Here is a 21,628-nt window from a genome sequence, read left to right as displayed (position 1 = left end):
CTCGCGGCCTGTCCGACACAGCTCCCCGACGTGAGAGAGACGACACGAAGGGCGTTTTATTGCCGTACAGGGTCTTTCGGTGCCCAGGCGCGCACCAGCCGACCACCCCTGATCCATGGTCACTTTATTTAGGAGGAAAACGATGGGGTGACTCTCGTCGACGCGCCCGGGCTAGAGAGTATTCCCTTCGACGCGATCCGATTTTTCTCGTCTGTCCATAAATACCCCTGTTCCACTGTTCTCTTCCATTGACACTCGACAAGTTTCCAGGCTTACGATAACGATCGCGAAAAAATTCACGATCACCGACTGGGATAAAAACTCGTCGAGATTTAATGCTGATTATCGGTTTGGTCGTAAGATTCGCAGCGGGAAATCGTTCGAATCACGGTTCTCGTGGAAAAATCGCTTAAAGAATCGCGAAGCAAGACGTGTTCCCCTGGTCTCCTACTGTTCTTAACCAACACGACTTCAGGTTCTCTGCTCGTACGTCCTTTTCCACCTTTCTTTCCTCGAGGCACGGCTGTTGTGTGTGTGTGTGTGTGGCGGTACGGCCACGAAACACGGCGAGGCAAGGCAAGTCTCTCTATCATCGCGGCCGTGGCAATAAGAGAGGGCTTACGGTTCTCGCCATATATTGCGGCCACATTTTTATTTTGACACTAATAGCCACGTGGTATCGACCACGAGCATGACTCGAGTCCCGTCCCGATCGTGCTAATCCCGGCTCGATATTGCCCCGTATAAATCCCCGAGACTCACAGGACGCTCGGCACACACACACACACATACATAGACACACGTTCTCTAGCTTGCGTTCGACGAGTACGAAGGGGGGATGTGGGGGTTGAGACGTTGGTGAGAAAGAGATCGTGGATCCAATACGAAGTGGCGCCTAATGCTGTCCTGATTTATCGATCCAAGACCAAGCAACGCTACCACCGTAGCGTTGGGCCAAGTCTCTCTCCGCTGGAGAACAGTGGAAGAGTTGGAATTAGAAGAACCTGTTCCACAAATCAACGCCCTTTCTTCTTCTTCCCCTCCGTCTTCGTCGTTCCTTTTGTTTCCACGATCGCTGCTCGCGTCGTTCTCTGACTAGACGGCTTGTCTCCCTCTCGATCCTGTGCTCTTAGATAACGATAGAGACGGTGGTCTGATAACCGAATCACGACACTGTTTTCCATACGATATCACCAGATCTTGCGTGGTAATCCCCTTGTCAGCTAGAGATGTTCGATTCCGATTCGATTCTTCGGAATGTTGATTCTCTTGAGTAACACGTCACTGTAATGAAATTCCTAATTAAAGAAAGAAGAAAATATTATTCTACAAAGAGTTAACGAAGGTAACATGTTAAAACTGGTGGAAAGTGATCTATATATCTACTGATTTCGTAACTTTTATTTTATCGTAAAAGAGTAGCGTTATACAATAAATCCTCGATGAGTGTTCGAAGGCTCCTCGGCACTGACCATTAAATATTTCATAAACTAATGGCCATATACGACTGAAACAAATATCATTGGCTTCAGAACTCCAAGGAAACTCTCGCACGGAACCACCAATGTATACAATGCGATATGAGCATGTCAGTCGCTAAGAAAATAAATCTAAATTCTATGTTAGATCAGTTTAGTAAAACAATAAACGTGTTATAGTAAGAAAAATTTAAAAGGCCTATATATACGCCTTTTATAGTCAAAGGGTTAAAAAGTCAGTGTTCCACCCGGGCACCTTTCCTCGTCAATGCCAGGGAGCCTTCGAGCATTCATCGGGAGTTAACTGTACACATCGGTGACGTGTTTCGATTCCGAAGAATCGTATCGAAGGCGAACCATCCCTAGTGTCAGCTACGAGCCTAACGACGGGGTTCTGTTTTCTGTTCCAGGTATGTATCGGATTGGATTCGGTCCTGTACCGACACGGAGGAGGCGACGTTTCGAGAACACGAGGCGTGGTGGTTCGCGGGCGAGCCGGGGACCGGCATACGTTTGTCAGTCACGCGAGCCCACGAAGCGGAGCGGTTTTCTCATATTCGGTGAGCGAGCGACTTTTCGGCCGTCGAGCGTGTGTTTCCGGGGCGTTTGCGAGCGAAAAGAGAACACAACGAACCACGAAACGAAGCTTAGACCAGAATCAAACGAACATGATCGTAGTGCTCTCTGTGTCCTCGATGTTTCCACGGAGGCCAAGCGTGTAGCGACGGTAAACCGCGATCCCCCTTTTCTGTGTTCTATCCAATCATCTGAATTATTCCATAAGACGGAACCCAGGGTCCCTGAATCGTTGTTGTATAAGGGACACGAACTACCAGAGAGAATCGGTGACGGGAACAACGAAGGCAAACACGGAGGAACAGAGACCCAGAGACAGAGTTTACTGCTTCATAACTCGACCCGTTGCGCGCAACGGACAATCGCCCCGTTATGATTTCGGCTGCTATTTTGACTGCTCCGAGATCGCGGTGGGTGGCCCCGGACAACAGAACGCTACCAGAAATATGTTACCTCGTAAACCGCGACCCTACCTCGCCGTACCGCTAGCTGGCTAGCCAGCCACGCGTTCGTTGCCTCCGCGGGTCTTTTCCGCTTCGTTCCTGCTCGCGGCGCGCATCGCCGCGGATCCCAGACTTTGTCCGCTCTCAGGAAAAATTGGATTGCTGCCGGGGGAGATAAAAGAAACGGTGTGGTCCCTCGATTAGTTTCTGGCGGTGCTCCTCTCGATCGATGGACGACTCGTTCCCTGGAGAATATACCTCCCCTTCCCCTGTCTCGTAATAAATTTGTCCGAAGCAGTCTCGAAATCGTTGCGTAATAGGTATCGATCCGCCTGGACGACTGATATTGCCGTTCTGTACGCGATTGACGGAGAGAAGCTTTCTCTGTCGTGCTGGTAATCAGTTCGAATGGGGAATAATACGGTGTTCGTGCGAAAGAGATACCGGGTAAATCGTTTCTGTATCGATGATTGTTGTTGGAGGGGATATATAATCGTGGGACGTGTTTCAAGGCGAACTCTGAGGTCTCGTGACTGAATACCGAAGAGTTTTAAACATTACATCGAGTCCGCGATATACCGATCTTGATAACAGTAGAGGCCCCCCATAGAAAAATGAAGAATATTTTAATTTTTAAATGTATAAAAATACAAATAAGTTGCTTTTAGATTTCGCCGCAGCGGCGACATCGGAGTGCAAAGGGTTAATAATAATATACCATGTTTTTCGAATTGCCTCAACCGGTGGACGCGCCCAGGTCACGCGTCGTCCCTCATACTCGTTCCCCAGCTGGTCGAGAAATCCGGAAGAAATTGTACGGTCGGTCATCGTGGACATTTAACCTCGCTTGTCAATTTTCCAGCGTAACGTTCGCGTTTAAGCGCGTTAAAGTCTCGTGGTCCCGTGGCCAACGACGAACGCAACGGAGCCTCTGCGCGCACACACGCGGCCGCTAAATCATCGGTTAACGTTCCCGCGTAATGCCGCTCGCGAGGGCCAGTGACACGCCTCGACCATAAAGGACGACCCACGGGCATCGGGCGACCCGGGCCTCTACCTCGGGACGACGCCTCGACTCGCGGAACGTGTCGACCCCGTGGTGTACCCGCCTTCGCGATAGCTGTTCGTGTTTCTTTTCCTCTTATAGGGGGTGGGCTGTGCCTCGAGAGACCGCGGGATTTCGCGTCGATTCGGGCGGGGTTCGATTATTTATTCATTCATTTACTCGCATACGCGGGGATAAACCCTTTGTTTGAATATAATATGCAAGCATAGCGTGGTGAAACATAGTTTTTGCTGGAATAAATTGGAAAATTTGTACTTTAATGTGTAGAATCATTGAGGGGGTGACATTCCAAAGAATTATTTTCTTGTATCCCCTGTACGCGATTTAATTCATTTGAATACCATTTATTCCCCATTTTTTAACCCTTTCGGATCTGAATTTTACTTTAAGAGTAAATAAATATTTAGAGTATTTTCTGGTAGACATCTCGAATAATATTGTGACTCTTTGATTGGTTGGTATACTCGGCGCGTCTTGATACTCGACTGAATCTTCAACCGCGGTGTTTTTAAACGCTTGGATCGAACCCCTCGCGAATATCGTATCTCCTGAAACTTTCGGCTCCGGGGGAAATCCTCCTTTCCGTGTTCGCTACGAGCGTCGTTACGCGGAATCGGTCGCTCGAGACACCGAACGGTGGAAACAGCCTCCGGTGTGTTCGGATTCGCCCTGGCGTCTGAGAGATAGAAGGACGCCTGTCGTAAAGGTAAAAAAGAAAGGGGGAAGCCACCTTACAGGAGGTTGGAGAAGGAATAGTATTAACATAAGCTTTATCTAAATGTTAATACGAGGCGTTCTTCGGCGTCGAACGTCACGCATGGTATTCCCAAAGTGCCGCGAAAGAACCATGCGCCAGTACAGCTCTCTTTCTCTCCTCTCGTCCCACTCCGTCTCTTCGTTTCATCCCCCTAGGAGGGGGGGGGGGGGGGGTGGCGCGCGACTCCGCCGCGGGCACGAAAGCGAACGTTTAAAAATGTAATAGCGAGGAGCCCCGGAATCGTCGGACGCGAAAACGACGCCGAGCCTCTTTATTTTTTCGCCCCCATTATTCAAATATAAATGTAAATGTTGATACAAACGGATAGGTAAATGGAAAGAGAGAATTCAATTGTTCGACGTCGAGCCGACAACGGGGAGGCGCCCGACGTGAAATTAGTTTATAAGGAAGCGAGCGCCCAACGTCGGGGTAAAAAATACGCGGGACCAGAGAGAGGGTGGTGGGGGTGGGAGGGAGATGGAGGGAAATGGACGAAAGCCGGAGGGCCACGGGGAAGGCCTCGACGAGGTTCTCGCGAGAGAAATCCCCAGAGCTGTACAGTCTTTCCCAGCAATTCGAATTTCCGGCTTCTCCGCTTAGCTTCCATCGGATAACTGGGAATAAATAGCCTGTCTCTCCTGGTCACGATCGTGTCTTCACCGAAAGTCCTGGATACACTGCATTCTAGATAAAAAAAACCTATCTGTTTATTAGATCGACACTCGCACGAAACGTTTCGCGGTAAATTACACTTCTGGATTAACAATTTTTCCCACGTTTATTCGAACGCACTCCACGTGTATCTACGCTCTTTTTACGGCTTTGCTCTTTAAACCGCGCCTCTCACGCGCTGACCGTACACCCTCGAGAACACTTACCCTCCCGTTGCACGCACAAACACTCGTTGCTTCCACTCTCGACGCACTTGCTCACGCGTTATGCATTCCTCGAATATTCATTTTCCAGGGCTTTCGTCTCCTCCCACGTTTCGACGTAGACACCCAGCATCAAAGAGGGCACCGAAGTCGATTCTATCTACAAAATAACTAGAAAAATAAATACTCCTTAAACGAGTGGAATTTTCAACTCTTGATTACCACCCTCCGAATACGACGCTATACCAAAGGCAACCGACGTGTTTATCGCCATTGTATATTTTCTATTCCGTTCGATCGTACTCGTTATAAACAACCCCAATTGTGCCAGTAGTACCTTTCCTGTTCGCTATATAATTTTAGCCAGTCCTGAGGGTTCAGCCATCCTGATCCATAGAGAGAGCGTGAGAGAGATAGACTCGGCAAATACTAGAAAGCAGAGGGATCTAGCGTGGGGGCATCGATGCATTCCACGAGACTCTTGGCAGGAAAGAGGGTGGCGGGTTCGGTAATATCGTTCTGTGTACGCGTGGTTCTCGTGTTACCCCCGACATGCATTGTTCTCGCCCTTCGGCCGGGCATTGTGCCGCGAACGGTGTGCGCCGCGTAGTTTGTGGAATAGGACGGGCCCTGCTGTGGGGGTTGCACCGACGCAGGGTGCATATGCGCTGATAGCTCGTAATGCCATCTCTAATTCCATGCAAGAGCCGATTTGATTTCGGCATTAAGATAAAGCGAACTCCCTTCCTTCCCCCTCTCATCCCCTCGCCTCAACCACCCCCTCGTGGGACGGACTCATCCTGGCTCTCCCCCCCCGGCTCGTTCCGTTTCTATACCGACCGATCACTTTCGGAACTCGAAATAATACCGGGGGATGAATCCCGAACTTGAAACGCGATATCGATGGCTGCAATAACTGCGTTACCGCTTAACCCCATCGAGACCGGCCACCCTGCGTGTCTGTTTCTGATGCACACACGGTTTGATGTGGAATGATCTATATACCGATCACTATGTCGGAGTCTTGGCGAACGGAAAGGAAATGAGTTGAAATGTTTTTTTGTTTCCGGTCAATGGGGTGAGATGTACCTGAGAGCTGAAAGAGTTGCCCTTTTACCAGTGATTGCATGAATATTTGTGGTTGAGGTGTTACCTGCATTAGAATAGAAGAAAAATATTAATCCTTTTGCTGCTATAAGCATGTTTACACGTTTCATGAATTGGCCTTTACGAGGGCTTTGGGCGCTTGACCCATTCGTCAAAAGTATGCCGCACCGAAAGGGTTAATCGATACATATTATAGAGGAATATTTACAAAAATCCAATACACGAGATTCCGCGAAGAAATGCGAGTGAGAGTGAAAAGGAAACAAGTGGAGTTGTCGATCGTTCCGCGAATATATCGCGAGATGGGGGATGATGTACGAAGACACATATAGAGAGAGGAAGATGGCATGGAAAGCATCTTAAGAAACTCCCGTCAGCTTCACAAAGCAAACAAAAAAAGAAAGAAGTGAAGAGAGAGAAAGAGAGAGAGAGTCCCCGTCGATCGTTCGATCGTTAATCGAGTCGACGACTCGTCGCCGATGGATGACGAAGCGTTCGACTAATCCTGCTCGATCGCGTGCCTGCGGAGGGCGCGAAAATTCCTCCGTGCGATCGCGCCCGCGAACGATCCCTCCTCCTCTCTTCTTCCGCTTCGGCTGGCTCGGACGCACGGGGCCCCTGCGGGGCCTCACCCTCCGGGGCCGATCAGACCGCAAACGAATACATACTCCGCAGAGGGAGGAGGATTCTTTCCATCGATCGAACGCCTTCGCCGTTTCATACCTGACGGGGTTTCCGTTTCACGTCGACTGGTTTAGTCGCGGCTCGATCATTCGTTCAGGGCCCTGGTTTGCCGAGGAGGTGAACGAACCCTCCTCCTCTGGAGCAGCGGCAAGCGCGCGTTTAAAATGCTGCCAGGTTGCTCGTGTATGTATCTATATGCACGTGTATTTATGTATACCTTTCTCGTTGGTAACGGATCTAGAGGACAGCGGCGGATTCTTAGAGCGATGTCGCCGTCGACATCGTTATTGGCAATGTGGTAGCCCGGGTGTGTCGGCTTGGCCGCGACCGCAGAGGTATCGGAGTGTGGCATGGCACGGGTCAACCGCAAACCGACAACGTCCACGCGCGTTCTCTCTCTCTGTCGACTGTCCGCGTTCTGCGGCTCCTTCGGTGAAGGATAGAGGCCGCACACACGCAGCTATATACAACATGGACAGACGTCACCGTAACTGATCGCGTTCTCTCTCTCTGTCGACTGTCCGCGTTCTGCGGCTCCTTCGGTGAAGGATAGAGGCCGCGCACCCGCGTTCTCGCACACACGCAGCTATATACAACATGGACAGACGTCACCGTAACTGGAATCTATGTACATACTCCGTAACAGAACCGATCGCCCTCGAAATCAAAGGATCAACGGAACGTGGAATAAGACAGAGGGAATACCTACGTACGTATCGTCGGTCCTATCCATCGCCCTCCGAGAATAGAGAGCATACCTGAATAATCCGCGAACGATCTATATAACGCGAGCGAGCAACCGGTTTACTCGTCCCGCGAAATTCGTCGGCGACTGGGCAGCATGGCGCGTTCAGGACGGAAACGCCGGGCAGGTGCAACTTGGTAATTGCAAACGTTTGATATTTAATTATAATTTAGCGGACGCGGAGCGAGACGGGGAGCGCGGGGGCTGTCCCCGAGAACACGGTGGAAGGACCCTCGATGGGATCTCTCGACGATCCTCTTTGGAAAGAAAATAATTCCCTAATTATTCTTCCCGCGGACGTCGCGCCGCTCGTTTGAATTACGGCCTCCGCTTAATTACGTTGTTATTAGGTTGTCGCTGCGCGTTTCGAGAGACCCCGTTTTCTTCGAAGCTGCGTCGGTTTTTGTAAATATTCTTCGTTCTGGAATAATTTTCGACGCGGAACCGACGATTCTCTGATGCTTGCTACAGGATCACGTGAAATCAGGCAGCGGTCTTTATTGCTCACACGTAATCCAACGAGAGTAAATATAGTCTGAATTCTGATTGATCGTGATCTGGTCGTGCCATTGACCGCGAGTGTGAATCTGCCGTCACTATTCAGGCTCTCGGGTGTAAGCCGTGTGCGTAAAATTTTCAAACCTTGCGTATTCTGCTTAAAGTAAGACGGAATCACTTTTTTCTGGGAAATAATATAATCCACTCGCTTCTAGTAATAATATATCCACCACGTTCACAGAGAGCTTGTCCCTTCCAGCGAAGGGACTACGAACAAAGAATCTATAATAGAAGAACGTGGCTCGATATCCTTGCCGGATTCTCCCGATGACCGATTCGAACACGGCCGGCAATCAAACAAGAGGGATGATTCATTGTACCAATATTACCAACGCACTTCGAATTCGTGTATGTGGTCCTCGCGCGAGGGAGGACGAAGCCGCGGGATTAGCAGATCGCGTGGAATTCCTTGTTTTTAACGACTCAATAAGAGGCTCGGAAACGAAGGTTCTCGCGGCAGAACGAAGGGCTCGAGGGCCTCCATCTCTCTCTTTCTTTCTCGTGACAAGACCCGGGAAGCCCCCGTGGTCGTAAGTCGGCGTGAGTTTATGTATCGCGGCGGTTATACACACCCCCCTCCAACGCCCCTTTCCACCCCTCCCGCCTTCGCCCGCCACAAGGCGACGGCGTCCCGCTTATTATTTCGATCGGTCGTGTGTAGATGCGACGCGCGCTCGTAAAAGCGTTGGGACTAGGCCGGGGAACTGGTGGCCGGAGTAAAAGAAACTGCGAGAGATACGCCGGACGGCGGCATTATTATTTATTCCGTCGTAAGTCGTAAAATGGCCGGGGTGCGGATTTATCGTAGAAATATTGAAATGAGAGACACTGCTCTTTCGGCGTCCCTCCACCCCTTCCCCGCGCAACCCCCTACACTCTGTTCCTCGCGTTCCACCGACAAAAAGCTTGACCACCGCCGACGCTTTACGAGTCGATATATTTTATTCCGGCCGAACGAACGCGCTGCTGCCTGTCAATCCTTTTGCACCCCTTGTGCTAAGGAGGCCTCTCCGCCGTGTGGATATCACGGGTCAAGGCAGAACCTCTTCTCAGGATCGGGTCCACGTGTTATATACCTTTTGATTCGCGCGTATAACGATCCGGAATCAAAGTTTCGCCAATCGAGGAGCCTACTCCCTTTTACTGGAGGTAATCCGCGGTCCAAATTGCCAGGATTACTCGTTTCGAAGACTCTGGGCCACGTTCTCGAGATTGCCAGGATTACGCGTGTTTCTGGAACGCGCGCGATCCCCGCTCGACACGCGCAAATACAGGTATTATCGGGTATTACGACCGCGTATACGTATCGCGATCGTGACGGAATGTCGCGTCGCGGTTTCAAGAAATCCGTCAAAATTATCGTCGTGGCTCTCTTGAAAAGATCACTTTCCAGGGAAAATCTCGCGAGAAAACGTGTTCCCTTTCTTACACACGCATTCTCCCCACCGTGGGCTGAAACGAGGAAACCGGGTGTATTTTACTAGGATCGTTTCGAGTATCGCGTGTGTGCTGGTCGGAACGCAGCGCAACGTAGCAGCGAGCATTCTCGGTGATAAAGTTGCTTTGTACCTTTACGAGGGCTCCCGAAATTGAAACTGGCGCACGAGCCCAGGCGCGAACAGCCTCGGAAAAAATATTACCCCTTCGCCGCTGCACGGCCGGCTCGGCGAGGTGTGCCCTCGAGACATCTGCCTCGCGCGCGCGCACCAGCGCGCTTTACACGTCCCTCGTATCCGGATTAATCGCGCATCTGCGCGGCGGCAACGCAAGTTCGCCTCTTCTTCGTCTTATTCCGTCGATCGACCGGCTCGATTAGCCGAATCGCGAATAAAGAACCGGGCGCCTCCGAGAGAACCACTCGCAGGCGTGTTAGGCCTACTGTCCACTAAGGCGTCTCGTCATGGACATGGACATCGAAGATCTCCAATTTCACTCGATGGATCGTTAAATATCGTGTATCTTTACCGATTATTTATTATTTCGTTGAAAATCGATTGTTCTTGCTGTTCAGAATCTAGGAACGACTGTGAGTCGTTGTTTCTTCGTAACTATTTCCCTAACGCCATCGTTCTCCGAGTTTTTCCCGCACGAATAAGGAGGCTAATAAGCGCGCAGCCTCGAAACATAAATAAGTAAGCCACGCTGAAATCGTAATGCTACTTCCCCCCCGACGCTAGCGGTGGCGGCATCGAAATTAAAATTAGCCTCGAAGATGGCTAGGCCAGGGGTGGAGAGGGGAGAGAGGCACCGGAAGAAGGAACACGTAGAGGGGGAGAAACGCCCTCCCCCCGTACGAATATTATGCAAAGCCGCGAGCAATAAAAATAACGTATTGCGACCGAGAGAAGCATAAGTTTTAATCCAATATTACTAAGATAAGTCTCGACCCTACCCCCCTCACGACCGCCGGCTCGGAGAAGAGAAAGATTTCTTTTGTGTAACGCACCCCAACTTTACATCGTGGTTATTAGAAAATGCTCTCTCTCGATGGCGCCCGCGAGAGGGGAGCGCCTCATCTTTTTTTTTTTTGCCTTTTTCTCCACGGTATTCCACCACCCCCAATTTTTTTTCTGCCTTAATAGCGCCGCGTAAAGATCGCGAGATAGGCTAAACCGGAGAGATCGGTTACGCCGTCTTAACGAGAGAGGGAGAGTGTAAAACTTGCTATTCCGATATAATTTTCTGACTGACGTGTGGGAATTGATAGTTGCTACTGGGTTTTGTCAACGTAATATAATTTTTCGTCGAGTAATGCTAAGAAATTACAGTCATTCGTGGAATCAATTTCTTCTTCCTTTTCATTGTTCGCCCCTAACGGGCCGCTTGGGTCACGTCGTAGAGCTAGTGTTTTTTTTTTTTTTGTTTCATTTAATATCATACAGAAGCTGCTAATAAGGCAGAGTGATCATTAAGAAAACGCCGTTCGCCGTATATACTTACTACTTAATTGTACACTCCTCGAGGCTAATTCGCGTGCACGGATCGTCTGTCTACTTTATACTTAACGACAGCGTATTAACCCGTATAATAAATATATATCACGGGCGTAACACGGTTAATTGGTTTTCTTGGTTACTCGAGGGATATACCAGTGTTCTCGTGAAATTTCACAATTACCATTAAACCGAAGAATTTCGCATCGTTATCATTCTATATTTGTATCTCGAGTAGAACAGTGTTATTCGGGGAATGTCTGTCGATTATATCGCGATTGCTTCCCCGGTGGTACATACACACACGGTTTATCCGTGGAAAACCTTTCAGCCAGGAATTGCACCCTCGGTTTCCAATAAAATCTCACACTGGAGCCACTGACCAGGAACTTTCGAGCAGTTTCGATATTTTTATTACGTCGGTTCACGTGACCACCACCTCCAGTAAATGACGACTCCGTCGATCCCCCGACGATAATATTCTAGGACGTATATCGTGCAGAATAAAAAAAAGGAAGGAGCTCTCTTGTCCGATTCTTTGTTTCTCGTGGACGGATTCGGGAACGAGCGTGAAAAGGAATAATATCGAGGGGGTTGGTCGAGGGTGGAGGGGTGATGACGGTGAAGAGGGGCGAGAACGCGGATCCAGACCCTCGGCACACGCGTTCTTTTCCACTCCGGGCGCGAAATCGGACAAATCCAATCTGACTGACGGGATTGCCCGCGATCCATCGAGGGGTAGGGGACCTAGAATGCCGTGTATTGCGGGAGTATACGGGGGTTAGGTTAGGCGAAAAGGAAATAATCGAGGAGAAAGAGAGAAACAGCGTGTCGGGCGCGCGGGGGAAGAGACATCAAGTGGCGCGAGCCCTCGTAAAAATTTATAATTTGGAAAATGCCGCTCGGCGCTCTGTTGGATTTCGCCGGGCCGGGCAATCGAGTTTATAAAGCGAGAAATCGAAAGGCACACGCCGACCGATCTCCTATCCACGGACCTCGAGGGTTCGAGAAAGGAGAGAGAGAGAGAGAGAGAGGACGTCGAGCGGCGACGACGACGACGATAACGCCGAAAGACTTTTGACGAAAATTGAAGTCGTTGTTATGACGGGAATTGCGCGCGACGACGCTTTACGGGCAGGGACCGTTCCCGTCGACGCTCGCAACTTTTTTGAAAAGAGAGGGGTATCACCCCGTGGGTTGGGGAGGAGACTAAGGCCGGGGTGAATCGTTGCTCTCTGATATGAACCGTTCGGAGGCCAAAGTGACCAATCTTCATTTTTTGAATCTGTTTTTTTTTTGTCAAATTTTAGTGCCCACTTGATTGGTGCTTAACTTTGTATATATTTAACCCTCGAATGGTAAGGTGAGTTTTAAGCTTGTACTTAGTAAGGTGGGATTGGATTTAACTTGTATTTTTGTTTATTTATACAATACGAAATAATAATTTAGTTATATATAACATATAATAATATAATAGAAGAATAATAAAAAATAGAGTGGGGACAGCACAAGAGTAACTATAACTTTGTGCGAATACGACCCGCACCTTACCGTTAGGGGGTTATAATAAAAACTTCGATCATTTTCGTGGACTCGATCAGTCCAGCAAAATGAACGGTTCAGATCGACAAATCGTACACCCAGCGTGTAAACGTTAAATCGCGACTTTTTATTCCGTGCAACAGTATTCAATTACGATTCTGGTGTCGTTTCGCGAGAAACAACCGGTCACATACGTGGTTCTCTGTCTCCCCTTCGTGTATTTTCATCGAAACAACCAATTTCAGCGTGTTCGATCGAGGGACGGAGCGAATCAGAGATTGAGAGAACCGATTCGTTCCGGGGGAACATAGCGCGGCGATGTAGTCGCGCAAAGTGGACGACAGGCGGGGACAGAACGATCACACGATGGTCAGAACACTGCGTGGAGAAAGAGAGAGAGAGAGAGAGAGAGAGAGAGAGACGTAAACGCGAAACTGACAATTAGAAGCCGAGCCACGGAACGCTCGTATTATTCGTTATATCGTTTTACGACCTAGCGTCCGTTGCACGGCGCCGCGGCCGCGTTAAGCGGTTTATAGGTTTTCGTTTTTTAATTGCCCGGAGGGTGTAACGCGTTACAAATGTGCGGGACTCTGTTTCTCGCCGATATGTGTCCACGTAGAAAATCTGTGTATCATTTCGCTGGGTGGACGACGGTGCGTCACGCGATTCACCCCTAACCCGATCGAATAAATTGACTGGGAGGACTGAAGGAAAAGGATCGTCGGAAATGAAACCTCGGTTCTCTCGGTTTAAGGCCGCGTGTATACACGCATACACAGACGGTCTCGACCTTGCCACGGTTCCGTAGTCGAGGAGAGTGGAGCGTAACCGGTAGCAAACTGGGAGACCCTCGGTGCAACTTAAGATGCAGTGTGTTCAGCGTGTTTCAACGGACAAACTGTAATTATCCCGCGTATACTCGGTTGATTCTTGCCACACTGAGTAAGAGCTCACGGAATTACTTTATCGTACGGAACCCAAATTGTTTTCCCCGTGACGACGACGTGTGGTATAACATGGAGGTCTACGTCACATCGATATACCTGCGGATCATTGCAGGCAGAAGTTAAATATCAATCGGCGACAGGATTTTATGCACTTTTAAAATAAGTGTTGCACCGGTGCAAAGCAGATTCCAGAAGAAATCAATATCATTCGTTTCTCAATAAAGCCCGCGTGACTTGCCCTCGTATTAAGGGTAGCGTTCAATAGCAAACCGTAACTTCACCAACGTTTTTTATCCGCCAGTTACAATTCCGTCGCGCACGGGGGCCCGAGGAATTCCCGCGTTTTTCGGCAGTCTGTTTGAACGGCGCAGAACGGTAGCAGGATGCGATAACGCGCTCGTAGGCGTCGTAATTCAAAGATAGCGCTGCGTTGTTTAACGCGGCCCCGAACACAGTGGCTTCTTTGTCGAGATCGTGAAACGACCTGGCCTAAAGAATTCCAAGGTACAAATATACACGGTGGCCAGGTCGATAGAGGGCCCCAAGAGGATCCGGAAGTGTGGTGACGTTCGAGATCGACCCTCGTTGTATCCTCGGCTGGAAATCGCGATTAGGTCGCAGTCGAGGCTCGAGCAATGTTCGAGAGTGCACGTATGTGTCTAGGTGTAGCGACAACTGCTGCAACAACATCAGAGAGCATTTAATCCGGAATGCTGAGTACAAGAGAGAGAGAGAGAGAGAGAGAGAGAACGTGCATGTATCGGCGGCGCAGCCCCGGAGCGATAGATTCGGCCAGTGCGCGAAAACGGGGTTGCAACCCTCCGCACGAAGTGCACCCTATCCCTCGCCGGGCCATTAATAATATACCCATATTGGACACAATTCACCTTGAAATTAACCGGCAGCCGATTGGTAAGCCCGGGCAAATTGACTTCGAAATTGACAATTTATGGTCGCTCGCTTCCTCTTCTTCGTCTCTCTCATTCTCTCTCCCCCTTCTCTTCAACTCTCTCTCTCTTGCGAAATCTTTTTTTCCGTGGATGATCGAATTTCATCTGTATCCGATGAACGATCATTCTCCCGATCGAGACACACCGCTTCTGCCAGGCAACGATATTATGAATTTCGACGATTCGGTCGGCTTGTGTCCAGTGGTGTGATTCAACCGGTTCGGTGGAACCGTTTCCTAAAATGATACTTGTAATCGTATTTACCGTTTCATAAAATTTTTATTATAAATTTGTCGTTTTCACCACCGATTGTGTCGCAAGGTGATTCAAGAAATTGGACGTGGTTTCTTTTCTTTTTATTCTCGGTATACGTGTGTCATTCATCGACGAGATGGATGAAACTTCCACACCGGAACGTGCGTTTATCGTCCTGATGCTCGTAACGTTTTTTTTGCCGACTGGGCGAGAAACGGGAACACACAGGAGAGGTAGTAACGCTACGATCCAAGGGGACGAACTTCGGGACGGTCCCTAAACGGCCCATCACGTGAGAATGGGTTGCAATTCCTCTCCGCGGTATCCTCTTCCCTTTCCCTCATTTTTCGCAGGCTGGGGCCTCCGAATCCTTTCGACGCCGGTCTCGATCTCGTCCGTCGAACGCACGGCCCCGCTGCTTCGCTGGTGCAACGATCATTAAGGCGGGGAATGATCGAATCGAAGCACCTGGCGCGCGATCATCGCGAATCCCACACGCGATATATAGTTGGACCGGACGCGCGGATCGAGAAGCGAAAACAGAGAGACGGATCTAATCGATCGATCGACCGTCCCGTCTCGCGTCGCTTCTTCGATCGATCTAGATCGCTGTTACCCGCCTAACCGGGCCGATCCGAGATCGACGGGAGTTTGTAGATGATCGATGATAAGTAAAGGCGCCGTTTTTCTCGAAGCCTCCCCCCATAAATAATTTCAATCTTTCGCGAACGATCGACAAAATATCCTCGACGGTAACATCGTAATTTACGGTTACGTGAACTTATCGATATCGGTATTCTTGGCGACTAGAAATATCGCCCGACGTTATCCGGAAGTATCGATAGTCAGACGATTATAGAAAACCACGGTAGACAGAATACCCTCGCAAAACTTCACCGAAACGAGACCAGTTCACTGTACGGTATAAATCGCACGGAGGAAACCAGCCAGCCACCAGACGTAATAAAATGTTTTTACTAACAAGTAATAATTCTATGGTGGCCGTCGTACGGTTCGACGCGTTCCACTCGGTTGCGTTATCCGACGTGTGTGTTTCGTATTCAATTTTTCGAACTCGTATATATTCGTTCGAGCTCATAACGCAATCGATCGGCCGATCAAGAACTTTTCGTCTCCGTTGTGCACGCGCGGTTCGCTCCCGATTCTCAGCCCTGATTACCGTCTTGGACCGGTGAACCGTTTGGCGCGATCCCGAACGGACAAACAAAAAAAAAAAAACAGATCGGCGCCAAACGGGGCCGGTAATCATTGCGTTCAGGTATCCTGTTTCGCGGGGATAGGCCCCGGCATCAATGGGGAGGGGGGGGGGGATTAATTTTCCTTCTAGAGTCGAAACTGAAATGTATCTCTGGTAGCTCGCGGGTACCGAGCGCCGCTGTTGCCGCAACTACGCGAATTACCGGGCCGTCCGTTCGAGTATTGGCGATCTCTTGGCCAACGATCGTACTTACACGGCTTCGACTTTATCGGGCGCCCCGGACGCGAGATTTCGCAACTCGGCTTTCTCGATATCCGCGCGCGATTTTCCCTCCGAGAATTACGTCTCGGTCGATCGACCGCCAACGCGAGGAATGTTTCGTACATACTCTCTCATTCTAGACTAGGAGACCTTTGGATTCTCGACGAAACGAGAAGATTTATTCGTGGAGTGTTCGTGTGTAGGCATTTGGAATATTTGTAAAATGATAACGATCGAGTGAGGTATATCGACCGGTAAGAAATTAGTCCGATCGAGTGAAATTTATGCTTTATCGCTACGAAGTACAGTAAATCCTCGATGGATTATAAAAATTGGAAATTCCACGTTTAAACGATTACAAATGATGAAGTACTTTTTTTTTATCTTTGATTCCCTATTCAAAACTCTTTCTCTAGACCATAGGTTCCCAAAGTGGTCGCTATCGCCCACCGGTGGGCACTGACGAGATCTAGGGGGGCATTCTAGTTATTTCGATGTCTTTATTTTCAGTCTAACTTTTTAAGATTCAAAGATTAAACGCACAACTGGACTTGGAAATTTTTATAACAGATATAGTTTAGCCGTAGGGGGCGCTAAGGAAAAGAAGAATTTTTAAAAGGGGGCGGTTAGTCGAAAAAGTTTGGGAAGCTGTGCTCTAGACTCTAGGGGGGTTGCTTCTTACGTCCATTCGTAGCGTCGATCACCACGACGGATCGACAAGAGACGATCGCTTAGGAGGCCGCCCGTGATCGCGTCGATCTCGGTCCGTCGCCGCGGCTTTTCTTATTCCCGCTCGGCGGAACCCCGTATACGCAAACAAGTACGTATTATGCGGGGTCTAAGCGTTCCGAGAGTGCGTTCTTGTTTTCGGTGTAACCCGAAGCTAAGCGGTTTAAGAGATCAACGCCGTATAAACCGGCCGTCTGAGAATCGTCTGGAGATCTCGTGCGTGAGAGAAGGCGGCGGAAAAGACTGAGGAGGAGGAGAGACAAGGGCGGAAAGGGGGTGGGAGGTGTGGGAGAGCGAGAGAGGGTGACGGGAACGGGCCACGAAGAACGAGGAGGAACGCAAAGAGGACTGGGAGTGGGAGGGCGCCAGTGGAACCGTGAACGAGAGATCGAGAGGGATCCGATGGATCGAGAGAGGAAAGAGAGCACACCGAACGACGAAGGGTGGAGGGGAGTAGAACGGTGGAGCAACGAAGGAGGCGAAGAGCGAGAGGGCAGGCAGAAAGACGGGATGAAAAATTAGATTTACAAATCTGTCCTGACTACTATGAGATTGCTCGCTTACCGGAGCCAGAGATGCTCAACCGACGGCGAGGATTCTCTTCGGGGCGGCGTGTCTGGATATAAAATATCGGGGAAAACTCGTTTTTAACCTTACTGGGGGCTTCGATTTTTTGGCCTCCCCTCGATTGCTTTATGGAGCGTCAATGTCGTTCGCTAGACACGACACGCTTAGTACCGGACAGCTTGAGAGGATCTCCGAGAATTAAAGAAGATATTATGTCCGTGGATCGGCATGCTCGCGGAGGACGAATTTCGCTTGAGAGACACTGAAAGGCGCCAGGGCGCTATATCGGGACCGAGGGAAAAGATATCCTGGCCGCGGGAACAACGTGTTTCAGGCGTTTCCTCGGCGAGAGTAAAAGCTTCAATCACGCGGGAATGCGTACATTCACACTTCACGGTGTATGTATGTGTGTGTGTGAGTGAGTATAGGGTACGTTCAGAATAGTTGCCTTCGATTTTTCGTATTCTACGTTGGGGTCTATACACTGCTCTACCTTCTTGAATAGCTTCGAGTCCTTCGAGACTCTGTTATAATTCGGTAAAAAAACGTTTCATCTCGAGCTCTCATTCTTGACCCGCTGAGAACAGTGGGAACCCGATTTCCGGTGGGGATACCGACCCGTTGTTCCGGGGCCCCACGGTTGCCTCTTGAGACAGACGCCTCTGACGAGGATCATAAAGTTCTCGTGACGATAACTTACGCAAATGCTCAGCCTATTTCGCGCGTTTTGTCGTCCCACGCGCTCCTTTATCTTCCCCTCTATTAGGTTTATCGCGGCACCGTCACTACGTATTAGCCCGTATCTCCGTAACTCGTGGACACTTTCGCCTCGCGACAACGCACCGCGCACGCTAATCGTGAATTTTCGCTGCCTCCGTGCCGGGTCGCCCGTGTAGAACCAGTTCTCGAAACCAGCGCGCTCTGGCTCGTAAACTAATCGACGACGCTCCTAGGCCGCGGCTCAGAGAACTCGGTGATCGAGTATCCTCCTCTGCCGTGTACCCTGGTTCCTCCCTTCGTATCGAGGCCTGGACCCGTAACCCAGACCGGCCGATGCGACCGAACGAATCGCGAGAAAAGACCGTCGAAACCCTTACAAACGATGTCCACCACGATCCATTGGTCGACGGTGTACTCCAAAAGTTTATCAGTGTCTAAGGGAATCGTTAAAAAGGACCAGGTCTTTTCTCGCGAGTCGATTCTACTCACGACGTGTGCACACGTCGCGAGCACGCGGATCGGGGTAAGACGTTACCTCGATGACAGGTGTCTCTAACCACAGTAACTCTCTACCACTGTACAGCTCCAGGCCAGGAAGACCACCGAAGAGGGCCTCCGTCGGTCTGAGCCTAGCAGCCAGCCACCTGGCCGCGGCGACCGGTCACCATCCCCAGCACTCGTTGAAGAAGCACAGAATGGACAACGGGGATTACTACGAGAACGGGCATTTGGGTAAGCGTGCGTGTATGTGTGTGTGTCCGTCATCCTTTTATTTATTTATTTGGACGTAGCCATTTTGTACAGAAAAGTTACATTAACAGTAGACCTACCGCCGATAAACGCATATTTGCTTCGATCGGTGGATAAACGTGAAAAACATTTGAAAATTTAGAAATTTGGAAATTGACTAATTTCTTCACTTTCCTATCGTAATAACAGGTGCAAAAGATCTGAGAAAATGTATTGTCAGAACATTTTAATCGTCGTTGTAAGAGTAGATGTAACGTGTTTTAGTATTTTTTAAAAGTGTGTTAACGTTCGAAACAGATTAGTTTATGTACGAAACAATAGGCAACGCGTCGCTAAGGAAAAAGTGGTAGATCTCTATTTACTTACTTCAAAATTGGATCTTTTCATTCGGTTGGCTAAATATTAGGATGAAAATGAAGCTTTGTATGCCTGTACGACGGTAGTGAGACGAAATTGACTTACAGTTATACACTACACTCGGTAAACATATACATTGTCTCGTAAATATATACTTTTCTCGATCGCTGGACGAACAGCGTGGCGTCACCAGTCTCGATCGATCTGGGACCGGCTCGAGATCGTCCGCCGCCACGTCATTACGATTCCGGTTACGAGCCTGCGAACGACTTTCCAGAGCCATTCGCGGTGTTCAGGCGCGTCTCCCGATGTTCCATAGTATTTTACTAGCTGTAAGCCCACGATCTCCATCGCCGTGCCGCGAGTTTTATGGAAATGACATGGATTTCATGGCAGTGTTGCCCGATCCCGTCGGTCCCGGTTATTTAAGCAGCCGTAAGGATAGTTGCCGGATGATTGGGACATCGAGGTTCGGAAAGTACGAATTCGGAGCCGTGAACAGTTTGGAAAAAGATGCGATGAGGTTGGAATCCGATATGGGTCGCGATTAATGCAATTGAGTATGCATGTTCGATCAATTATAATTAAACATATTGTTTTGGCAGAGTACGGCGGCATATTCGATAATTTTAGAAGGTAATTTAATGGTTTTACGGTGGTTGATCGGTAACATAATCCGTAGCTCGCAAAAATTAATCGCGGTTCCATTCGAAAGAAGGGGTTGGTTCGTGGCCTCGGGCAACATCAACAATCGTGGAAAGACGTTCAGCGGGTAGTCGAGAGCAGGTTATTCGTCCGCGAAGCGTGGTAGCAGCGCGTAGCTCCGGTACCACCAGGGGCACGTACTTGATTACTGCCATCCGTATATACGCGCAGAGTCTCTCGGTGACCCTACCGATCAATTAATTAGGGGAATCAAACACACTTGGAGTGAGCAAATTAACTGCAACTGCACCGTCGTGTTGCGGGCAGCGGTTGGCGGTTGCCGATACCAGGATATCTGTTTGAACCCCCAACCCCCCTCCCTTCTCTCTCTCTATTTCTCCTCGTCATCACCCTTGAGACGGTTCCAATCGTTGGGGGGTGGGGCGGGGGGTAGTAATTCTCGATATCAGAGACCTACCCCCTGAAAATCAGGTGGAATATCATAGTGACCACCCTCCCCCAGCTGTGGAGGATCGTTGGCCGGCAATTGGCTAAGCAAATAATCGCGAACACGCGGCGCGCTCGCGCAACCGGGTTCAATTTTACGGGCAAATACACGTTTGACGGCGGGTACGTTAATGAATTAATACCGCGCGGACGAGTGCGAGAGCGCGTCCGGTTTCGGTTTGCGCGCTACCGCCCGACTGCACGAGGCCCGGGGTAGAAACGGCCGGCCAATTAATTACGAGCCCGCGGTAATTGTATAATTGTTTTAACGATTCCGAGGCCGCCATTCCTCGTACGATTGATCGGGGCGCGTTGCTCTCGCGACCCTTTCGGAACCTTTCCTAATAATTACGGTACAGTTCGCAGTCGATCTGCATCGAAGACAGAGTGCATTCGACTCCTCTTGATTAAATGACAATTTTTTTTAAGGGGATTACGTTTAAAGGGTCCTTCCACGAGTTCCTGGTGGTGAAAAACATCCCCTAATATTAGACTCTACTCGAATTGCACCTGAAAAACGGAAGGAAGAACGACAAAGCAGGATCCAAAGAGTAAAGGAGAATACGGAAGATACCGGGAGAGTCTCTTTGTACCCGGGGATTTTTTTTTCAATTTGAACCACTACACACTTGCTATAACGCAATTAATAAACTGAACGAGCGGAGATCCGATCCCGATAGCAGCGGCGTAACATCCATTCGGGACGTACGGTGCACAATGGCTGCGCACAATGGCCTTGGTGGTATATGTAGCTGCACGCAGCGGCCGCGGACGGCCGATACGCATCTATGTTGTCTCTACGAAATTAAAACCGATGAGAAAAATAAATAGCCCACGGGGGATCGGGAGGGAAGAGGGTGAACGGTATGGCGGTGGAGGGTTGGGAAGAGAGCAAAAGGGGGTTGGCAGGCTTAGCAGACGTGTGCTCGTCGCGTGCAACGACGGGACCTCGAT

General features: G+C 49.7%; 1 protein-coding gene across 1 annotated transcript in view; it reads left to right on the top strand.

Moving 5' to 3' along the window:
* The window catches only part of LOC107187939 (dachshund homolog 2), a 187,287-nt gene that overhangs the window by 52,244 nt on the left and 113,415 nt on the right, over window positions 1-21,628 (top strand). Inside the window, exon 2 of the mRNA XM_015576147.1 lies at window positions 18,999-19,147. Coding sequence (XP_015431633.1) covers window positions 18,999-19,147 — 149 coding nt within the window. The remainder of the gene's footprint in view (window positions 1-18,998; window positions 19,148-21,628) is intronic.

The sequence above is a fragment of the Dufourea novaeangliae genome, unplaced genomic scaffold (assembly GCF_001272555.1).
Source record: "Dufourea novaeangliae isolate 0120121106 unplaced genomic scaffold, ASM127255v1 scaffold120, whole genome shotgun sequence".
NCBI lineage: Eukaryota > Metazoa > Arthropoda > Insecta > Hymenoptera > Halictidae > Dufourea > Dufourea novaeangliae.
This window is presented reverse-complemented; position numbering and strand designations above follow the sequence as displayed.